At 42.3% G+C, this 23,730-nt stretch overlaps 1 protein-coding gene across 4 annotated transcripts in view; it reads right to left on the bottom strand.

Annotated features, from left to right (window-relative positions):
* The window catches only part of Ica1 (islet cell autoantigen 1), a 135,863-nt gene that overhangs the window by 31,789 nt on the left and 80,344 nt on the right, over positions 1-23,730 (bottom strand). For all 4 annotated transcript variants that reach the window (XM_013122683.3, XM_040728552.1, XM_013122682.3 and 1 more), the window contains exons 7-8: positions 8,430-8,555; positions 7,274-7,372 (exon numbers count right to left, since the gene is read on the bottom strand). In XM_013122683.3, the coding sequence (XP_012978137.1) occupies positions 7,274-7,372; positions 8,430-8,555 (225 nt within the window). The remainder of the gene's footprint in view (positions 1-7,273; positions 7,373-8,429; positions 8,556-23,730) is intronic.

Raw genomic sequence — 23,730 nt, 5'->3', positions numbered from 1 at the left:
TATTAGCATTGCGCGGTGTCATTCCTGTCACTGGAAGGTTCTCTGTGGATGAAAGGGTGTTTTCAGACCAAGTAACCTTTCCCTGGCCAGGCTGCCACAACAGGCTAATAGTTTCCATCAACGCACAAACGGCTTCAGGAAGCACATGCACAATGTATAAGATGGGCGTGACAAAGGAAATGTGCAGACCCAGCTTGCAAATGTGTCTTAAAAAGGAAACAGCTTAATATAATAAAGGGAATTACTACTTCCTGTATTAGGAAAATAAAAGCAACAGCAACATTCATCTGAAAAAAGCAAAACTGTTCAACAAAACAAATTCCTGAGACAAAAGGCCAGCAGCCAGTTCTAATAACCCAAATTGAAGCCCAACTTGCACAAGGGAATAACATTTCCTGTAGTCCTTAATTAGACACTTTATTTTCTTATGTTACTTTCCATTAATTATACTGAACACACATGAAGGTGCCAAATAATTGAAAAACAAAGAGGAAACAAAAGCACTTAAAATAGTTCTGCATGGTCAAAAGATGCTGCATTCAGTTGGGTGTGTGTATGTTTGTGTTTATATAATTAGTAACACATGAGAAATAAAAAGCAGAGGACATGGTGTGTACCAGCGATGCAATTCATGGACATTTAGAACATATGTCCTCTTCCCCACCACACGCTTCCCCCACCATGGACAAATGACACCATATAAGGAATACTACTAATCTAGTACTAGAGGTAATTGGGAACTGAATTGTAGAACAACAGAGCAGAGTAAAATTAGAGGGGAAAATCATCATCATAAGACATATAATCTTATACTTGAAAGTAACACGGGAAATTGGTGGTGGGAAGGCATCACCGTGTGCTGGAAAGAGGTGGTCTTGGGAAATAAATCGAGCAGTGCCTTGACATGAATATGGTTCTCACCACTCTCAGGCCTCAGTTTACCCACCAGAAGAACATGGAGATAACTCCATGGATACAATTTTAGAAGTTACACTGAGAGAATGCATAGTACCAAACAGTACAAACCATTCTGGTCAGGACTCTGGAGGGTCTAGAGGGAGCCTGATGGGTTCAGAGGTCATCCTGAGGCAGGTTCTACACCCACATTCTCAAACTTCAAAGAGCCTCACAGGTTTCACTGGTTTCCTGGCATGGCAGAGACTCAGAGACATGAAGCAACATGCTTCAGTCCACTTGGCCACAGACAAATGGAAGCTTTACTTGAATTTGTCTTTAAAATTGCACTATGTAAGGAAAGGTCTTGAGGAACCAAGTCAAGGACGTTTACTCCTCTTGAGCTTTAATGAGAAGTGTTGAGGACATGGAGGGGACTCCATCCCACTTTCTTAAAGAGGAGCCACATGTTCCCAGGCATTTGAGGGGCTGCCACATAAATTACTGTTTTCATCTACAAGAGAAAACTTCAAAGTATGACTTTTAATTGGACGTTACGGCCGAACCTCTTAAAGGTGGTATTTCTGCTTTCTCCTGTTCACCTGCTTCCCAGCCAGGAATGTCTGTGGGAAGCAGGTCAGAGCAGGCTGGCAAAACCCTGCACTCTTCTGTTCCCAGGTCTGCCGCACACGCACAGAGCCTTGGGCACATTACTAGCTGTCTCTGGGCTCCAGTTTCATTTGAAACATGGGAATAAGACTGAACATATCCAAGTGTTCTGAAGATAATTTGAGGGCTAACTAAAACACAGACATTTTCTATACATTAATGCTGAAACTAACAGTGCTATTAATTGCAACCTCAACCTAGGTACATTTAAGACTCACACATTATATGAAAACTCCCGTAGACATTATTTCATAGCAGACCATCTGGCACAGAATAACTACCTATGCAGTTGAGGGTATTATTTTCTTTCCTGCAAAGAGAAGTTAGGGAACAAGCAAGGTGGGGGCAGGAGAAATGCCACTCTGTTGTGAGAAGAGCCCGAGTGACCAGCTCCAGGGAGAAATAATGCCAATCACCAGAAGGCAGAGACGGCAAAGGACAGGCGAAGCTCTGACTTGCCTAGCTCGGATTTCAGTGGTGGCCCTGGTCACCTCATCTACTCCGTCCTGCCCAATGCCCGATCTTTCCAATGATCGGGTGTGGAACAGCTTGGGGAAAAAAAGGAAGAAGGAAAAAAAAAAAAAGAAAGGAAAACACATTGCTAGGAACCCTGTAAAGCAATGACTCTGAGAGAAAAAGTTTAAAGTATAAAAAGATATTCTGGAAGCTCGCCACAAGTAATTGCCTTGTTGGGACTGTTAACTAAAATAGCATTGCAGAGATATTTACCCAATTTTCATAAAAACTATTATGGCATTATTTTCAAAGCATGTAACTACAGAGCCATGTGGCCTGTCGGTAAACGCTCAAATGATTAACTGAGAAATGTGGAGGTGGGCGGGGGAAGGCTGCTCGGCATATGAATGTGAGAAAAACAAAATTCAGAAGAGGATGTTTTTGTCTTTTGAAAGCTAAGAATATTTTGGTCTCCAGACTGATGTTCCAGTGCTGGGACCCACAGCCCAGAGAGGAGGAGGGGCAGCCGGCTACAGCTGTTCCAGCGGTACTCTTGAACATGCTTGGAGTTAAAGTTTTCAAGTTCAGGTTCCCTGAGGGGTAAATCTTGGCACTGGTCAAGAGCAAGTTGCAAATCCAATCTGTCTTGGTTAGAGTTAGCCGGCTAAAGAGATGGCACACCCTCCCGCCTGCCGGCCTTTCTGGCTTTCCCATCTCTGGTGGGAATTATTTGAGAGCAGACAAAGGCCTGTGGGCCTGAAGGACAGGTTTGGAAATGGAAACTGCCAGATATCCAGTGGACACCAGGGAGGGAGTGGACTAGGTTAGCCCTCGCTGAGGTCTGGTAAGATTTGCCATGGACAGCCTTGCCTGTGAGACTGGCTGTGAAACCAACAATCTCGTATGAACACAGTAAGAAAAGAACTGAAGCTGGGAAGCTGAACCTAGCAAGCCCAGATACTCTCAGTGGCCGACTTCATCTCCAGCATCATCACTAGCGCTGCTCACGGCCTCTGCTGTGACTTCTACCGCCACCACCATCGTCACCACCGTGTCAACTGCCATCACAACCACTGATGCGGCCACCCTCACCACCAACAGCACTACACACCACTGCCTCCATCTCCCGCCAGCCTCAACACCGGAACCACTACCGTTATAACCCCGTACCCACAGCAACACCAACAGTCTTTACGTTCACAGCCTCTTCTGCCACCCGCAGCAGCAATTCCTCCAGCCTCATCAATGCTGCCTTCACCACCATCACCGACACAGCTGGCCATTGGCGGAGTTGGCCTGGCTGGCGGTGCTCTAACGTACTTTATCATATTATCTGAAAATGTGAAGAGCAAAGTGGAAAAATCCAGTGTTCCTTCCAAAGCCACTGAAATGAAGTGTGCCACAGGGTTATGCTCTGCCACTGACCATGTCTGTTAAACACAAAGTATTTCGGTGGCTTCAAAAATAGAAATGCATCCCAATATTTGGGTGTGCAGAGACAGGAGGATAGATTTCAGGCCAGCTTGGACTACACAGTGAAACAGTGTCTCGGATAAAACTCAAATGTGGCACAGCCATACACACCCATCATCCAGTACTTTCGAAGGCTGCTGGATCATGAGTTTAAAGTCAGTACAGGTTAAGATTCTGTCTTAAACAAACGAACAGGAACCTCAATAGCCCTGTAACACAAGCACACGGGACATGCAGCCCTCAGCTAACCTTCAGAAGTGTGTGTGTCCACTATGAAAAGGGCGCAGTTCTCAACCTCTACTGTAAGGGGCCCAGTCCTTCCCCTAACACCCCTATAAAAATGCCCAACTCCACCCACTGCCAGAATGCTGGATGGAGAAGGAAAGGCAGTTGATGCAAATGGACTGTAGATGATGCAGGGAAAAGCCACTCGACTCCTCTGTGGCTGTCGCCTGCCCTGGATGCATGGAGAAACGTCTAAGTGATATCCTGGAAGGATGAAGCAAACAACCACATCTAAGGGCTGGCAACCCAAGACAGGCACTTCTTTCCTAATGAGACAGAATTCCTTTTAGTTTCTTTAAAATGCTTTAAGCTCTGAGTCCAAGTTGCTCCCCCCAGAAAAGGGACAACGTTTTCCAGATCCAGCAAGTAACATTCTAAGCCTGTCCCCAGGACGTGATAATTTCTGCCATGTGAAAGACAGTCCCAGGTTTAGAATCAGTGTAAAATTAATACAATAATGAAAATTCATGTAAAATGTGCATATTCAGTAACATTTTAATGAATCAATAAGTGTTTGTTGCTTAAAAGCAGAAGCTTGGAAAAACTTGCCTTTTACTGGCAGTCACTTGGAATTAGACTGCTTCTGTTTTAGTTGGAGCCAATTACAATGATCAGATTTACATTTTTGTAAGATTACATTTCAAAGCTAAATTTTCTATAACACTAAATGCTAAAAACTTATCCTGAGATTGGAGTGATTCTAACTCCTTCCCAAGGTAGAATAAACATAATCACATCAGGCCTGGACAAAAATAGTAATAGTTGCTCCAAAAAGCATTTCCATTAATTGGTTAAAATCATCACTGGAATATTTTGAAAAAATATATTTAAACATGAGGTAGAGATTCATTTTTCTAGTGAATTTATTTCACAAGAGAACTATTATGCATTTCTTAGGGGAAGGTCTATTTGAAGTTCCAGGGGCATGAGGTGCAGGCATATATTTCTACTGTAAAAAAGTCATCCTCCCAAACAGGACACACCAAGTGTTTAACACATTAATTATCATCCCTCATCAAGCATAAAACTAATAGTCAGGAAATACAGCTGCAATGGCACAATTACCAATGCACTCAGAATACACCCCGAAGCAAAGACAACAAATGGCCTTCTTTTCATTAACAGAGCTTGGCAAGCTGCTCCTAAGACAATGTTTTCTTTCCCATCAGAATCCCAAAAGGCATTTAAGGGGCTATTGACTTATGTAAACCTGGAGGACAAATCAATTGTGAAAACATTCATTTATACTTCAAAATATACATTATCAATATAGCATGTCATTCTAAAACTATAGGTTTTAAAAATGATTAGATGAAATAAAAATTTTATAAATGCAGACCAAAAGTTTTAAAAGTATATTGGTTCTGTGTATTCAAACAGTATCATCATACCTGATCAGGACACATAGGGAATAACACATTTCCTTTTCACATTTTATGGCATAAAATTTTATACACAAGAATGTCTATCTTTAAAAAATAACGACCTGTATATAACGGGATTCTATTATGTCCAGTGGGAGTCCACATAATTATCAATCAGCTTGTGTCATACCGAAAGCTAGATAAATATCATTCTGTATTCTGTATTCTTTTCATGCTAATGCAAGAACAGTTTATTTGATGGGCTTTTAGCTTATTATTAATTTGACTGTAATACCACTGTATTTTAACAGATGTATTTATCCTACAAGATTATATTATAAATTAGTTATGCACTATTATTTAGACTATAATTTAAGGGAGGGTCAAGGGATATAAAAGCTGTCTGCCAAAAATACTTGTAATTATGTCCTAAATCACAACTGTCAAATTCTCCCTAAATCCCTGCTCAGAAATATGTGAACATAAACATTATGATCCTTTCTGTAGGGCGGACAGTATGGCAAAAATCATAGAGTCATATTTCTCAGCCCAGTAAGCCAGGGATACACTGTGTTCTTCCATGTTTGTGACACAACTTCAGTGTCATGAGTTCATACTGTCATTTTTTTTTTCGAGACAGGGTTTCTCTGTGGCTTTGGAGGCTGTGCTGGCAAATCTATGTTTCAAAAGACAGATAACCTTTGGTACTGGATACAAATGAAAACACATGTGGGCTTGGAGTACAGGTTAAGCAGTAGAATATTTTTCTAGCACGCATGAGGCCCTAGGTTCAATCCTTAATACTATAAAAAGAAAAATGAAACAGCAACAACAACAGAACAATCATGATGGCCCAAAGCCTGTGGTCTGCTCAGGCCAGGCTAAGAACTGTGGGTAGCTTAAATTGTAAATTTAATCTGCCTTGGTCTGGAGGGCTACTTCCTAAGCTGCTGAAAGCATCAGTAAATCACAAAGAAGAAAAGCAGCTGCTTCCAACAGTACCATTGCCGGTGTGACAGAGGCTGCTTGCTGACTGTGTATAGGACATCTGGCTGGATGACAGACATCCAGGATGTCTAAGAAATAAAAAGCCTCTCCTGGTAAGTGTGTGTAGTTGATGGGGTGAAACAGTGCATTCGCCATGAGGCACGTCAGTGAACACCCACAACTGAGCAACACAGGGACTGTGGGCAACAACTCCAAGGCCAGGGATCCTTCGTGGAGTCAGCTTGGATACTGCTCAGGGCAAGTGCACACTCCTGGGTCCCTCGAGACCTGCATTTTCACACAAAGTCTTTGGTAGTTTCTACCTCAGTATTTTGATAGGCTTGTAAGGTGACTTACAAACATTTAAAATCAAAGATGCATTTTAAGGCAAAGCAAAAAAGATAGCTTTTTAATGCTTTATTAGCGAGGTGGACCCTTATAAACTGCCTTAAAAATCAGAAGCGAGCAATTTCATAGTTTGCTTTTGCAAGTTCTTGCCTGATAGTTTTCTTTCACAGACACAATCCAACAACAAAGTAATCACTGTTCTCTCCTGTCATTCTTCAAATCCTTCTGGAATGAAAATCACTGTCTTATCTTGATGTGCATTCATTTTTAGTAACCATTAGGGCAAGGCAATTCCAAATCAGTCTCAATACTGAGAATCAGACACTGTGCACAAATCCCCTTTGAGGCAAGAATCCTTGAGTTTAATGTTGCTCTTTCAATTAGAAAATACTACTATGTTGTGGAAAGTTCCAATCCTATGTTGGAGGTAACTTCAGAATAAAGTAATCATTTTCAGAAATAAGAGAGGAAAGAAATATAACTTCTTAGATGAATATATTCAGATTTATTAATGAAAAATTAGGGATGTAACTCAGTGGTAGAGTACCTAACATGTACAGAGCCTGAATTCCATCCCAGGTAATGGGATAATCTAAATAAAAAGTTACTAGTTACTTGTTCCTGAGCAATCTTGTCTTCAACAATATCAAATAAGTATGCATTATCATGATCTATATTGAGAGGCACAGTCAGAGGCATAGCTCTCCCTGACAGGGGGGGTTTGGGAATAGTGATATTGTCATGGGTTTACCTTGTAATCCAAACAAAACTGCCTTTTCACACTCTGGCTTTCTTACCTTTAGAGTTGTGAATTCATATGGTTGATAACCTTTGAAGCTCTCATGGATGGCTGCCATGGTGTGAGAAGTTTTCTCCCAAAAGTGGAGCAGAGTAGTCTGTAAAGAAAGATGGTCAAATCATTAATGTCTCGAATGCCTACTTCTGACCCTGGTCCCCAGAAAAGTGGTCTTGCCTATGACTTTCTAGGTTGGCTGAACTAATTTGCATTCATCTTTGTACCCCTCTCTGTCCCAATAAGTCACTTAGACCTTGGTGTGTCATCCAACTGAATTTCTACCAATGCTTAGGTTACTCCTAACACCTGGGAGCCTCTCCTCTCCATCTTCTTTGTCCCATTCAGTTCATTCTCCAAAACCCAGGGCTAATCATCCATTTCATTTTATAATGATTTGATTTCTCCCTTTTTTTAAGGGGAGTGGTAGTGGTGAGACAGTCTCATGGTGTGGCCCTGGATGACCTGGAGCCTGCTCTGTAGATCAGGTTGGCCTTGAACTCACAAAAATCTATCTACTTCTGCTTCCTGAGTGCTAGGATTAAAGGCATATTACCATGATGGCCCACTCATTGGCATTCTTAAAAGTTTTTTTTCTGCTTAGAACACCTTTTTCTAGAGGTTTAGGAAATACAGTAAAATCTTACAGCCTCCAGTTTTCTTCCTAAACTTAGAATTCCTTGAGGAGAAGGAATTGAGCTATAGTAATTTTCACATTTCTGCAACTCCAAGCATCTGGTGTTTTTTTTTTTTCTTTTTTCTTTTGGAGTCAACAGCACTGAGGATGGACACAGGGATACCCGGAAGGACCTCAGTGTTAAGAGAGAGAAAGCCAGGTGTGCTGAGTAATCACAACATGAGACATGGAGGGTACTGTGCTAACAGGGTCCAGAGCAGGATCTGGAGAAGGCACAGATGAAGAAAGGTATTCCAGGAAGACAGGACCTACAAAACAAGTTCAGGGAAATGGAAAATTCCACTGTGTGTACAGTACATAGTGACTGTGCCGGTGATTAAACTGGAAGGCCTAAAAGAGCAGAGCAGAGGATGCACTCAGAATTTGTGATGCCCAGGTCATTCTTTCCATCCAAACACAAACTTTCCCATCATCCAAGCCTCTGGCAATTCTTTGTTCATTAAAACAGACATCACTTTGTTACCTGGTATGTTGCTAGCATGTGAGATAAGAGATTGCATCTGCTTGCTCCAAGGAGATCCACCTTCTGACACACATCCATCTTCAACTTGTCAAAGTTTTTTTTTGCAAGGCGTACTTGTGTCTGAACCTACAAAAGTAAAAGCGAGTCTCTGAGACAATCAAGCCTCTATGAAGTCAAACTTTACAGGTGAGGAAAGACAAGCGTAGGGCTTCTCTGTCTTACAGAAGAAAATATCATTACGTTCTGGGCAAATGAGCAGATCGGACATCCAATCTTTAACTTTCAAAATACCTCGATAAGAATTGTGATGATCATAATTTTGTAACAGGCTTACTATATAAATTATATGTTTTGCAGAATGAGATTAATAACTGTCTCCTCAGGGCGACTACAATCTAGTCATAGTGAAGGAGAAGTTTGGAGATGTACAGATGCACAGAAATACTGTTGCCTCCACACTGTTCCTGGTCTCTGGAAGCTGAGTTACCACACAGTCCTCGATGGACTTTTCCTCACATTAAAATCTCATGTAACATTTGCTAAAATTCAGAAACTATCACTGATACAATCCCATTTACTGGTTTCTATACTTCCTTGGTGTTTTTTTTTTCTATTAACACCATTTTACTGTTTCAGAAGCCAACTGAGGCATTATATCAAAGAATTTTGCCACAGTACCTGGAAGCAACCTAGATGCCCCTCAACTGAAGAATGAATGGAGAAAATGTGATACATTTACACAATTGAGTATTACTCAGTGGGGAAAAAGAATCTTGAAATTAGCAAGCAAATGGATGGCACTAGAAGGAACCATCCTGAGTGAGGTAACCCAGTCACAAAACGACAAACATGGTATGTACTCACTCATATATGGATTTTAGATATAGAGCAAAGGATTACCAGCCTACAATCCACACCACCAGAGAAGCTCGGAAGCAAGGAGGACCCTAAGAGAGACATACATGGTCCCCCAGAGAAGGGGAAAGGGACAAGGTCTCCTGAATAAAGGCGGAGGGGAGAGGGAATTAAGAAAAAGAGAAGGGGAGAAGAGGAGGGGAGAGGAGGACATGAGGGAGCAGGAAGATAGAGTTGTGGGTGGGGTGGGGAATAGAGGAGAGCAAGAAAAGAGGTATCATAATAGAGGTTTAAAAGAATCTAAGCAATAAGCCGGGCGTTGGTGGCTCATGCCTTTAATCCCAGCCCTTGGGAGGCAGAGGCAGGCGGATCTCGGTGAGTTTGAGGCCAGCCTACAGTCTCCAAAGCAATACAAAGAAACCCTGTGTTGAAAAACCAAATAAATAAATAGAATCTAAGCAACAGTGGCCTTAAATGCCCTTCCCATAATGAGACCAATGACTACCTTATATGCCATCCTAGAGCCTTCATCCAGTAGCTGATGAAAGCAAAAGAAGACACCCACAGTTAAGCACTGAGCCAAACTCCTGGAATCCATTTGTAGAGAGGGAAGAGTGATGCACAAAGGGGTCAAGACCAGGCTGGAGAAACCCACAGAAACATCTGACCTGAACAAGGGGGAGCTCATGGACCCCGGACTGATAGCTGGGAAACCAGCATAGGACTGACCCAGACCCTCTGAATGTGGGTGTCAGTTAGGAGGACTGGGCAGCCTAAGGGGCTTCTAGTAGTGGATCAGTATTTATCCTTAGTGTACAAATGGATTTTGGGAACCCATTCCTCATAGAGGGATACTCTCTAGACACAAGGGGATGGCCTAGGCCCTGCTCCAAATGATGTGACCGACTTTGAAGATCCCCCATGGAAGGCCTCACCCTCTCTGGGAAGCAGAAAGGGGGTGAGATAGGGGGTCGTTGGCATGGGAAGGAGAGGAAGGGAAGGAGAGGGAACCGGGATTGACATGTAAAACAAGATTGTTTCTAAGTTAATGAAAAATATATAAAATAAACATCCCTACCAATAAATTTTCAATTTTTATTATTCATTGATGAACACCAGCAAACTTCCAACTACCCATGAGCCATACTGTAACTCAGGGAAGGAGTATGATGGCCAGGAAACTTTTGCATACGTTAACTCTGTACATTATGTTATAAGAAAGGTAGAGCTTTCCAACTGAGAGGGCTGGATTGTTAGCTGAGTCAGCAAAGTGCTTAAGCAATGTTTACAAGGCCCAGAGTTCCATTCCCAGCACGGTGTTAAACCGGGCACCGTGGCTCAGTACTGTAATTCCAGCAATTTGGAGATGAAGGCAAAAGTATTAGAAGGAACATGTCTGGGGCATGAGCTTCTGTGCATGCATTCATTCAATACATGTTTGTAGAGCAATGGAGTCAGGTGTTATACTATGCATGGCAGGCATTGTAAAGAAATAACACATACCATGTTTAGTCATTAAATGTTTATGAATGAGTATACATTGTGATAAGCATCCTAGCAGAACATATAGACACTAGATATTTATGAAAGAGTGTATATTGTTACAAGCACCCTGAGCTTTCCGGAGGAAAGAAAAGTTCGCAGTTATAACACAATGAGAGAAGAGTAAGAACAGAACTGTAGTTGGGCCTTTTTATCAGGACCATAGGCTCCCCCCAATAATGACACAGAGACTTACCATTAATTACTAAAGCTCAGCCAATAGCTTAGGCTTGTTCCTAGCTAGCTGTTATGACTTATATTAATCCTTATGTATTAATTTACTTTCTGCCTTGGGGCTTTATTACCTTTACTCTGTACTGTCCATGCTGCTTTCCCCATGTCTGATGGCCACTCTCCCTTCTTCTTCCCAGCATCCTCTCTGCTCTCTAAATTCTGCCTAGCTATTGGCCTTTTAGTTTCTTATCAAACCAATCCGAGCGGCGCGTCTTCATAGCGCACAAAATGATTTGTTCCACAACACAGAACTGAGAACAGAGAGAGCACAGACAAGGGAAAGAAGAAGCTGCTGGGGTAGGGGACATTGGCAACTATTGGCATTATCCCTGCTGGGTGGAGGCATCGCTGTAGGGTGATGGCATTAAAACCCCAATGAGTGTCCTTCCTGTATCTCCTTATATTTTGCAGCCTCCTCTAACTCTGAAATCAGGCCTGGCCGTGGGACTGTTGGACAATGAGAGGCTAACAGACGTAAGGAGACTGGAAACATGAAAAAGGCAATGCCAGCATGTTTCCACTTTCCCTCTGCCTTCTCTGTGGCACACTCAGACTCAGACTGGCCACACTCAGACTGGTCACACTCAGACTGGCCAGCTGGAGGGGTGTAAGCCACATGGCATGAAGGGACTTAAGGAAGAAGGCTCAGCCATTGCTAACAGGAAAGACTCCCTGCCCCTTAGCTGACTACCAGCCAGTGTGTTGAGTAGCCCCTCCCCCCACTGGAAACACCCTGTTAACCATAGACTTATGAGCAATAAAGAGATGTTTATTGTTGTAAACGCTTGAATGCTATGGTGGTTTTATTTCACAGCATGATTTAATCACAGATTATTGATATAAACAGTCAGGAAAACAGGCAACGAGTGCTTCTTAGAAGAAGCCAATACTAGAGGTGGCTCTTAAAGCAAATCTAAGGTTCCCAGAATACATGCTGACTTACTCATATGGGAGTTCTAGATTCTTCTAATGAGATGCAAATTAGACTTTTTTTCTTGGGTACAAATTTTGATCTTTTTCCTTTAGCTGATCAGTTACTCAGTGAGAGAGCTTGTGTCCCTGGCTTATACCACAGAACTTAGGTGCGCCTCAGATGATTTCCTTCGGAGTTTGAGGGGTAATTTTAGAAAGGGAGAGGATTTCGCTCTTGACCCAGTAAGTTCTGAGAGGCCATATGCTATGTGTGTCAACAATGATTATTAAAACACTTAATGCACTGCTGAGTTCCCAAATGCTATGCGCTTTCCATGCCAAGCAAGGAGGATGTGGCACTGCTGAGCATTTGGAATCCAGAACAATTTGTTTAATAGTCTATGTCCTATGTGTGCTCCTAAAACATATTTTTAGCCTTGCTGAGGACAAAAGTCCAAGGACCCAGCAAAGCACAGACCACCACTGCGAGGGCAATCCCACAGGCTTTCAGATGCACTTGAGTGCAAATGTTTTCATTATCATTCCTCTCCATCCCATATAAATTCAATTCAATTACATAAGCATCTTGAGGAGCCCCTGTGGTTTTCAAGGCTCTTTAATTTTTTGCACTCTAATAAATGCACTCTTTGTTTATTTCTTCATTTCGTTTCTGCTACCCCACCTTTTTCTTCTTATTTCCAAAACTTTCGGAAGTTATTATGCATATTAGACCCTCCTTAGTCTGGGTTTTGTCTTCCCCAGTCACAGAAATTCGATTTACCCAAGAAAGCAGCCATGTCTCTACTCCTAAAACCACAAGGCACATCTCTGTACTCATTCCTCCTTACATGGAATTCTACCTTTTAGCCCCAACTTGAACTACCCCGGGGTAAAGGCCAAGTGATCCACCCTCAGTTCATTCTGGTTTTGCTAGCCAGTGGGGGAAGGGCTTTGTGTTACCCTACAACCAAGTAACCAGAGACTCCTTCTGTTGTTTTCTAAGGGTTTTATTTCCTTTCAGAACAAAAGAAAACAACTGCACTCTTATTTTTAGATCGTATTTCTGGAGATACTACACACACACACACACACACACACACAAAGGACTGAGCATGGCTACCAGTGTGAAAACTGCTCTAGCTGCAAGGTGTGGGTGTGGGTGGGGTGGGGTAGCATATGAAAAGACCCTCTGAATGACACAATAGGGCAGGCCATAGACTGGTAGGGGATGAGCACAACTGGGTTGCCGAGAGAACACGTAGCAAGGTGCTATGAGATGAGTCAGAGGAAGGCCAGGTTTACCCTGGCAGACTTATTTGTACACTCAGAATTTTAGTATTTGACCTACACATGGTAGGAAAACCTTGGAGGCTTTTGATCAAGGGAGAGGAGCCAGGGCTCTGTTCTCAGTTTGGAAAGATGCCTTGGTGCAGCGTGCAGATGGGAGGAGAGAGCTGAAGGCCAATAAGGATAATGGAAAGTCAAGGGGAACGATGACACAGCTTTAGACTGGGGTGGTGAGGCTGGGCATAGAAAACAATGCGCTGACCCAAGAGAGATCCAGGAGACAAAAGAGGCCTTGAGGAGAGAGCATACGTGGGAAGTCCTGTTCGGCGCCTACAGCTCTCTTCTGTACATGCACCGTGGTTCAAGCATCTCTGATATCCGAGTCTTCATTTCAACTCACGCTTACCTTCACTGCTTCACACAGTGGCCTTTCAGGGCTTCCTTGCAGGAACTCTGACCCTGCCCTAGCTGCCTGACCTCAGCGGCTCTACATGGTCACTGCAGTCTTTCATCTTTTATGCCTTTAAAGCCAGTGCCACATGGGGACCCAAGCTCTGCAGCCACTTGGGGATATACTCCTTTCCCCAGACCTATCCGCCTGGGTATGCTGACTCTAGGGAAACTCTCTCTCTCTCCTAGGCAGTGGCTTAAGGGAGTGGAAACCCTTCCCCCATTCTAGTCCCGTTCAGTTCAGTCTTTCTCTTTTCACACAAGTCTTTGCAAGATGGGTCCTTTGATGCGGGAGGGGGTCTTAGCCTCGAAAGTCTTTCTCACTGTCCGGTGCAGAAGGTCAAGTTTCTCTTTGGTAGTGCTAATCTTTTCGACTGTTACAGCTGCCTTGCCGGCCACATTCTTCTTCCCGAGAAACCTGCAGTCTGATCATACATGTTTCCTCCTCCACACAAATTAATCCACCGTCTTTAAATTCAAGTCCACTCAACATCTCATACACAGACAGAACAAACAAAGCGAAATTCTTGTCCAAAATATTTCACACACTATGATCCCAATACTAATTTCTGATGGACTTCTCGTTCTCCACCCAACCCTCATGAGGCAGGCCTCAGCTGTCTGTAATTCTTTTGGCATCCTTCTAGGCTCCCACCAGAATGGTCTACTGAGCTCCCTTTACCGGATTCAGTGACTTATCTAACTCAACGTTACAACCTTTTTAACATTTCAGCCACGAAAGATGTTTCCAGGTCTAAGAATCACACAGCCAGGTTAAACAGAGCAACAGCCCCACTTCCCAGTTGCAATTTTTGTCTGAGTTTCTCTTCCCATTGCTGTTATAAAACACTGACAAAAGCTTATTACTGAAGAAAAGGTTTATTTCAGTTCATGGTTCAAGACACAGTCCATGGCAGAGAAGTCAAGGTAGTGGGTATTTGAAGCCGCTAGTCATGTCACACCCACAATGCAGGAGCAGTGAAGGACAAGTATATACTGGTGTGCAGCTTGCTGTCTCTATTTTATATAGTTGGGGATCCCCTGCTCAAGAAATGGTTCAACCCATAGCTGAATATGGGGCTTCCCATAGCAATTAACATAATAAAGATAACCCTCCTACAGGCATGCCCAGTAGCCCAGGTCCCTAGTGTTTCTAGATTCTGTCTGCTGACAATTAGCACTAAACATCACAGTATTTTAAACCAAGTCAAATCTATCATAATGCACCATGGTGTGTATGTATGTATATGTAGTGGGGTTGTATATGTGTGTGTATCTGTGTGTATATATATCTGTGGTGTGGTGGGTATGTGTGTATGCGTATATGTGTGTGTATCTGTGGTATGATGTGTGTGTTTATGGTGTGGTATGTGAGTGCAGCTGTGTTGTTGTGTGTGTAGTGTGGTGGGCTGTGTACAGTGTGTTTATGTATCTGGTGTGATTGGGTGTGTGTATATATATCTGTAGTGGGGTACGGTATGTGTATATGGGGTGTGTGTATACATGTATGTGTGTAACTGAGGCATGGTGTGTGTATCTGTGGTATGGTATTTGTGTGTGTGTGTGTATGTGCATGTGGGTGTGGAGGAGGGCTGTGTATCTGTGGTGTGGTGTGTATGTATATTCGGTTTGGGGGGTGTGTATCTGTGATGTGGTGAGCACCGAGCTCCTTATAATCTCTCTAGTGCTGGGATCAAAGGTGTGTGCTCTGTTTCTCTTTTAGACTGATTCACTCTCATGTGGCCCAGGGTGGCCTTGAACTCAAAGAGAACCATCTACCTCTCTGTCTGAGTCCTAGGATTAAAGTGTGTGCCACCACTGCCAGCCTCTATGGCTGTGACTAGCTTTGCATTCTGTTCTCCAGGCAAGCTTCATTAGATCATAAACAATGTATCACCACAGTGGTGAGTGTGGGTGAGTGTGCAAGCATACACACTGTACAGTATATATATCGCAATGCACTTGCATGTACAGGTGTGGGTGTTAGGCCCACGCTCGTGGAAGACAAAGAAGACACCGGATGTCATCCTCTGTTTCTTTCTACCCTATTACCTGGAGGCAGGGTCTCTCTCTCTGAACTTGAAGCTCACATTTTGGCTTGGCTGACCACCCTGACAACACGCCGGTGCTGGGTTACATGTAGCCATGGTTTATGTGTAGGTGCTGGGATTTGAACTCATGACTGTAGAACACTCTCACCTACTGAGCCATCTCCCTGCTGCCTTCCTTTTCCTGTTCTGTTTTTCTCGGCATATCAGAAACTCAGATGTCAGGATTTCCTGCCCGTAGAGCTTTGCCAGCAGAGACAAATTGAGACTAATTTTCTCTTGTTTCAAGTTCTAAATCCTAAGAAAGGGATACACACACATCCACATTTACACACGTACACATACCACATCACAGATACACACACACACACACACACACACACACACACACACACACACACGCACACATTTTTTAAAGACCAAAAGGGAACAGGGGAGGTAGGAGAAGAGTTCCCTGACCAGCACTCTCCTTTGCCTTAATGAATTCAAGATGGCTCCCTGTATCCTGGATCTGGCTGGCAATAACTTAGGTTGTTCACAATTGTTTTTTTTGGAAATTCTTCTGAGAGACTCCAAAAGTTTCATGATAATGTCCCTTTCTATTTTTGATTACTACAATCTTTTTGCTTTTTTTTGCAATTGGAGAGGTAGTCATAGTTATTGCAACTTTAATTTGCATTTCTCTGATGACTAATGCCGTTGAACTTTTCAATTTTACTTATCTTATATAATTTTAGTAACATGTCTATTCAGAGCTTTTGCTTAGTTTTAAAAATTGAGCTTGTCTTCTGATTACTGAGTAACAAGAGTCCTTCATGTGTTCTGAATACGAGTTATTATCAGATAGAACTTTGGAAATACTTTCTTCAAGTTTGAAATTGCCTTTCATTTCTTAATAGCGTCTTCTGAAAAGCAAGGTTTCACTTTTGATGAAGTCCAATTTACCAAGTTTTCTTTTCTGGTTTGTGTTCTTTGAGCCTTAAATCTTTCCTAGCTTAAGACAAGAGATGTTTTCCCCCTACTCTTTGTCTTCCAGAAATTTTATGTTTCTTTTAAAAACTGTATTCACATAAAGTTTTTTTTTTTGTTCTGAGACAAGGTTTCTCTGTAGTTCTGGCTGTCCTTGAACTCGCTCTGTAGGCAAGGCTGCCCTTGAACTCACAGAGATCCACCTGTCTCGGCCTCCCAAGTGCTGGAATTAAAGATGTGTGCTACCACTGCCTGGCTTCAAGTTCATTGTGTGTGTGTGTGTGTGTGTGTGTGTGTGTGTGTGTGTGTGTGATGCAATGGGGTAGGTACAGGCCCATTTTTTATGTGGACATATAACTGTTACAGAATCAATTATGTTTTGTTTGTTTTTTAAAGATCCAATCACCTATTACACTACTCTGGTATCCACAGCAAAATCAGCAAGCAATATGCATGTGGGTTCAAGTCTGGATTTTCTATTTCCTTTCTTTTATTTGTGTGGGAAGATTCTTATACTAACACCACACTACGGTGACAGTAAATCTTACAGTTAAGATGTCTGTATACCATTGTTTTGTTCTGGGTAGTGTGTGTGTTGGAGAATGAATCTGTGGGTTCACATACTTGCATATGCTCACTTGTTGAGCTACATGCCAAGACCTACCTGATTTTATTCGTTTCACAACTATGTTGACTATTTCTGGGCCTTCTATGTAAACCTCATGGATTTCTACAATAAACCTTTTGAGGTTTGTAGGATACCTCAACTTTGTGATCTCAGTTCGATCCCTGGAGCCCACATAAAGGCAGAAGAAGAGAATGGGTTCTATGAGGTTGTCCTTTGTCTACACATATGCCATGGTCTGTACAAACATCATGCTCATATACACAATCACTTTTTCAAAAACTGTGCAAGCCAGGATATGCCTGTATTCCCAGCATTCCAGAGGGGAGGCAAAGGCAGATGAATCTCTCCAAGTTTGAAGACAGTCTGGTCTAAACAATGAGTCCCAGGCCAGCTAGCGATACACGGTAAGGCCTGTTGTGGGATATTTGTACACTGTCTGAAGATATATTGCTGTGACTGGTGTAAAAAAGAGCTGAATGACTAATAGCTAGGAAGGAGAGGATAGGTGGGATTCTTGTGAGTGAGGAAGAGAAGGAGATACCAGGGAGACACTGAAGAGATGAGACGCATGGTGCAGAGTAGAGGTAACCAAGTCATGTAGAAGAATGTAGTTAAGAAAAGCATGTTAATTTAAGTTATAAGAGCTAGTGGGGCCAGCTTAAGCTAATGGCCAAGCTTTCATAACTAAGAGTAAGTCTTATTATTTGCAGGCTGGTGGTCCCAATGAGAAAGTACTGCTACAGAGGTAAGAAGAGGGCATCCGGTTCCCTAGAATTGGAGTTGCAGATGGTTATGAGCCATTATGTGGTTGCTTGGGCACTGAACCCATGTCCTCTTGCACAGCAAGTCCTCTTTTTTTTTAAATAGATTAACAGAGTCATTTTAATATAAGCAACAAAGTACTTCATTTTTAAAGGTATCTTACAGGCATATGCTCCTTAACTGAGAAAAATGCATGAAATAGTAAATGCAAGAAAATGCTTTTAAACCTGCTACTAAAAAAGGAAAATAAAATAAACAGTGGCTCCCGTTCATGAATACAGTAAAAAATTTGGTGGAATGAATTATATTAATAGATCTACTGAAATGTATCAAATAGTGAATCTTACAGATGTTAATTCTTTTTTTTAATTTGTACATTTTTTTTTTTTTTTTCAGTTTAAACTTAGATTAGAAACAAGGTTGCTTCACAAGTCAGTTCCAGGTCCCTCTCCCTTTCCCTCCCCTCCTCCCGTGCCCTCCCCCCCAATCCCCCCATTTTCCCAGGGAGGGTGAGGCCCTCCATGGGGGAGTCCATAGTTTGTCATTTCATACAGGGCAGGGCCTAGACCCTCCCCCAAGAGTTCAGAGTAAGAGTGCATCTCACATTGTTGGATGGGAGTCCAAAGTCCGTGTGTATACTCGGGATGGGTACTGATCTACTGCCCAAGGCTCAATAGATTCCCTAGGCCTCTTCACTGACACCCAGATTCAGGGGGTCTTGATCAGTCCCATGCTGGCTTCCCAGGCTGATGCCTGGGATTCAAGAGTTAACCTTTGTCTGGTCAGCTGTTTCTGGGGGTTAAACCAGCCCAGTCTTAATCCCTTTGATCATCAGTCCTCCCTCTCTGTTACTGGCTTTCTTGAGTTCAGCTCAGTACTTAACCAAGGGAGTCTGCCTCTTCTTCGATCAGCCACTAAATAAAGTTTCTGTTTCCCAGACTCTCTGGCCATAGGATTGTAGGCTGGCACTCCCCAGATCTATGTCTAAAATCCATATATGAGAGAGTACATGCCATGTTTCTCTTTTTGTGACTGGGTTACCTCACTCAGGATGGTTTCTTCTAGTGTCATCCATTTGCCTGCAAATCTCAGGATTCCATTGTTTTTTTCTGCTGAATAGTACTCCATTGTGTAAATGTACCACATTTTCTCTATCCACTCTTCGGGTGAGGGACATCTAGTTTGCTTCCAAGTTCTGGCTATTACAAATAATGCTGCTATGAACATAGTGGAACAGACATCCTTGTTGTATGAATGGGCATCTTTGGGATATTTGCCTAAGAGTGGAGTTGCTGGGTCTTGTGGTAGGTTTATTCCCATTTTTCTGAGGAATCTCCATACTGATTTCCAAAGTGGCTGAACAAGTTGGCACTCCCACCAGCAATGAAGGAATGTTCCCCTTTTACCACATCCTCTCCAACAGCAAGTCCTCTTAACCACAGCCATCTTTCCAGTCCTTTAATTCTCTTTGTTGATGGCATTGTAATTTCTACAAACTTTCATGGACACATATTGCTAGAAATATAATTGATTTTTTTGGTGTTATCTTATTTCTTATGATATTGTTAAATTCAACTATTAGTTTGAAATGTTCATTAATATTCCTTATAGTTGTCTATAAATATCTATAACTATCTTGTTGCTTGAAAACAAAGACAGATAAACTTCTATTACTGATTTTTTGCCTTTCCCTATTGACATGGTAATGTTAGAGGAAGTTGAAGCGAGCAAACATGCCTCAGTCACGGTTTTATGGAGGGAGCAGTCTTTCGTAGCCAAGCATGTTCATTGTAGAGTTTTCATCTGTCCCCATTATCACACTGAGTACATGTCTCTCTGTCCTTTGTTTGATGAGGACTTTTGCCAAGAATGGACCTGGATTGTTGCACGTGATTTTCCTGTCTCTGTTGATTTGTTGCTTTTGGTCTCCTCACAGAGCAGATTAAGTTGACTGACTTTAAACTGATCTCCACTCCTTAGTAACCCCCTCACAGTCAAGCTCCTTTACTCTTTTATCTACTCTTAGAATTTACCCACTAATATTTTTTGCATCATTATTGAGTTATAATCCACATGACACATAGGCCACCATTTAAAGTGTAAACTTCAGCAACTTTCACTATATTCCTAGAGTTACATAAGCATCACTCAGTCAACTGTGGAACATTCTATTAAGTTGCCCCCAAGTAACCCCACACCTATTTCCTTTTGTTCCTTTTTTTTTTTTTTTTTTTTTTTTGGTTTTATGAGACAGAGTTTCTCTGTACTGTTTTGGAGGCTATCAGTCCAGCCTGGCCTCGAACTCACAGAGATCCGCCTGCCTCTGCCTCCCGAGTGCTGGGATTAAAGGCGTGCGCCACCACTGCCCGGCTTGTTCCTTTTTAAAAGGCAGAGTTTCCTATGTAACTCAGGCTGCACTCAAACTCCCAATCATCTTGCTTCAGCCTCTTGAGGAATATTTTGCTAATATTCTAATAATAAATTTATCATCTATATCAATTAGATATATTTCTATTCATTTTTCTTCAAATGGCCTTTTCAGGGCTTATTTCCTCCCACTAGAGGAAGGAGAATCAGAAATTGTAGGCCAGTAAACAGACACTCTATTTTTTTGCTTTTGTATTTCAAGGAATTGGTCCATTTCGTGTGAATTATTGGCCCTGTGGGCCTGAACCTGTCCATGCTGACTCCCAGCATGCATCTGTAGGATCTCCTTGTCTCTATACTGACAGCCCATGGCTTCTCTGTTTTGTTACTAACCAATCTGATTTTCATTCAGAGGCCAGCTTTTGGCTTTCTATATTGTTTTCGATTTATAATATCAGTTGTCTATGCTCTTTAATCCTTTCCTTCCACTAGACTAGGTTTATTTATCTATTTATTTTAATTTTTGGTGAAGGATCCTTATTGTCTCAAGGGTACCCTTATTGTCTAAAGTTAACATTAATGGTACACGCTCCCTCCTATAAAGCATTACTTTGTGTATATCCCATTCAGATTGATACATTGTGATCTCACTTTTTTCTATTTCAGAATACATTCTGATTTCTCATGTGATGTGTTCTTTGGACCCATGGGCTATGTGGATAGATATTATTTCATTTCTAATTATTTGGGAGACCACACAGTTAAATACTTGCATGTGATTTATAGCTTAGTTCTGTTGTAGTTTCAGATAACATTCTTTGCAATTTCAATTTTTAGGAATTTATTTGGGAGCTAGGTGTAAGCTCAGTGGTAGAATACTGGCATAGAGCTAAGTCTTGCTTTTACAAGATCCGGATTTCCTCCCCATACATGACAGGGAAAATGCACCCCTGAGCTCTTGACAATATGGTCACTCGAACAAGATCTGCATAATGACACCACCAGCTGACCAGCCAATGTGGATGGGGTCATTCCACAAGGTCATACCCAGAGATGAAGAGTTACACCTAATCAATGGTTGTGGAGAGGGGAAGAATCAGTTGCCTTACAGGGAGGAACTCCTATATAGATTGTCAGTGGTCTGACTTTGTAAGCCTTGGTAGCGTGCAGTATTTCAAGGGACTGATTCATTTCATGTGAGTTATCAAATCTGTCAGCTACGAGTTGTCCACATTTACTATTCTTTGTATCCCTGAAGTCTCAGTGTCTCCATACTGATAGTTTATGAGTTTGCTTTTTTATTTCTAACCAAAGAAAGGACACATGTACCATGTACGTGTGTGTGTGTGTGTGTGTGTGTGTGTGTGTGTGCACATGCAATGAAACTTAAAGAAAAAAGAGGTCATGAGGAGAGAGCAGGAGTGATGCCAATGCCAGCAATATTCATGAATAAAGTTCTCCAAAAATTGAATAAAATCTCCATTTAGCCAAAAAGACGCCATCTTCAGCACACTTTTCTGCATTTTATTCCACTTTATGGATAGAGGGGACTATGGAGAAAAAATGGTTAGCCTGATCCAGAGTCAGAGTAAACTCTGAACAACACTTCCTTCCTAAGTTGTATATGGTTGTTGCAATACGGTGCTTTTTGTGTGCAGCAATCCGTTTTAGGCTTGGTTGAACATCGCAGTAGGATTTACTGTATCAAACTTGAGTTTGTAAAAATAGGACAATATTTGCTTGTCATGCTATTTCTGGCATCTCTGAGCTCTGAAAGCTCATTGGCAGTGTTTCAGGCCTCACAGGCATGAGTTCTGAGGCACAGCTCACACACATCTGGTGACTAAATGTGTTTGAAACAACTACTGCACATTAGCCCTTTCACACACTGGGCTCCAGTGTTTCTACTCCATGCAGCTTAAATACTTTTTTCCTTGATGGCCATAAAAGTAAAACAGGGGTCTAGTAGTTCTGCTTTCTTGGCTTTCGTGTGAAGGTGAAATCATCTGAAATGGATTTTCTGGCTCTGTGCATTACCCGTCTAAGCAGAATGGCTAATGGGCAAGCGATGAACTGCATTGTACCTCTCTATGCAAGTAAGCAAGGCTCCTTGACCCAGTGACTGATGACAGGGCTATGGGGGGGCACAGAAGATGATCGAGAAATACACTGTACTAGGAATCAGGGATGCCTATTACTGGAGTTATATCAGAAAGACCAGGAGTCAACTGAAGAGTTTCCCAGTAGCCAACGATGGGCCAATCTGAGCATCAAGGAAGCTAATGCAGGCAATGATGAAAACACACCTGTACACTTGTCTGTGAGATCATAGTAAGATTTATGAACAATATAAAGCCAAACAACTTTATGGGCAATTTGTAGGGAATACCCAAACCAATTCCGTGCTCTGAAAACAAAACAAAACTGTTTTATTTTGCCTTTCCTGTCCAACTGCGTACTCCAGGATTTGCCGGGCTATGAGGGGAAGCTAGTCATTCCTGAGTCATGCAAACACACATGAAGCAGGAATTCACAATGCATTTAGGTCACGTGTTCCCTGCAGTGGGCCTGACTTTCCAAGTCACACCCACGGCAGCCTTGTTACTTGGAGCTTTTGAACTTCTGCGAGGCTAATCATCAGCTTTCCTACCTTCCCATTTATTTACTTCTCTTTCTTCTCTTCTTCCCAAGAGATGCTATTGAACACTTACAAGTTCCAGGTGGCTGGGGAGGGAAGGGATACATTTAGTTGTTTGCTTCCTTGACGGCAGTGGCAGTGCAAGACAGCAACAATGCAGACTTTGGGGGCAAGAGCGGGTTTTTGTTGCTGTTTTAGGATATAGCTGTAGAAAGGCCTCCTGAAAAAATAACGTTGGAGAAGAAGGAAGGAAGGAACCACTCAGGTATTAAGCAGGAAGAGAACTCCAAGCAGAAAGAATGGTGAACGCAAAGGCTGAGAGGTGGAATTTGTTTAGGAACTTGTCATCATCCCCTGCAATTCTGTGTATTTCCCCTCTTACTAATGTGTAGGCTTGTCTACAGACATACAGCATCTTAAACTCAATAATGACTATGTGGGGAGGTCAGAGGAAAGCCTTGGGTGCTGTTCCTTGCCTCCCACCTTGTTTGAGACAGCATCTTGCCACTGCATACTCCAGATTAACTGGTCTTCCAGTGGCTGGGGACTGTATTTTTCGACCCCTAGTCTTGCTACAAGGGCAGTGAGATAACAGCTGTGTCACTGTGC

The sequence above is a fragment of the Mesocricetus auratus genome, unplaced genomic scaffold, assembly GCF_017639785.1.
Source record: "Mesocricetus auratus isolate SY011 unplaced genomic scaffold, BCM_Maur_2.0 Super-Scaffold_100019, whole genome shotgun sequence".
Classification (NCBI taxonomy): Eukaryota; Metazoa; Chordata; class Mammalia; order Rodentia; family Cricetidae; genus Mesocricetus; species Mesocricetus auratus.
Note: the sequence above shows the minus strand (reverse complement) of the source record. Positions and strands in the feature narration are given on the sequence as shown.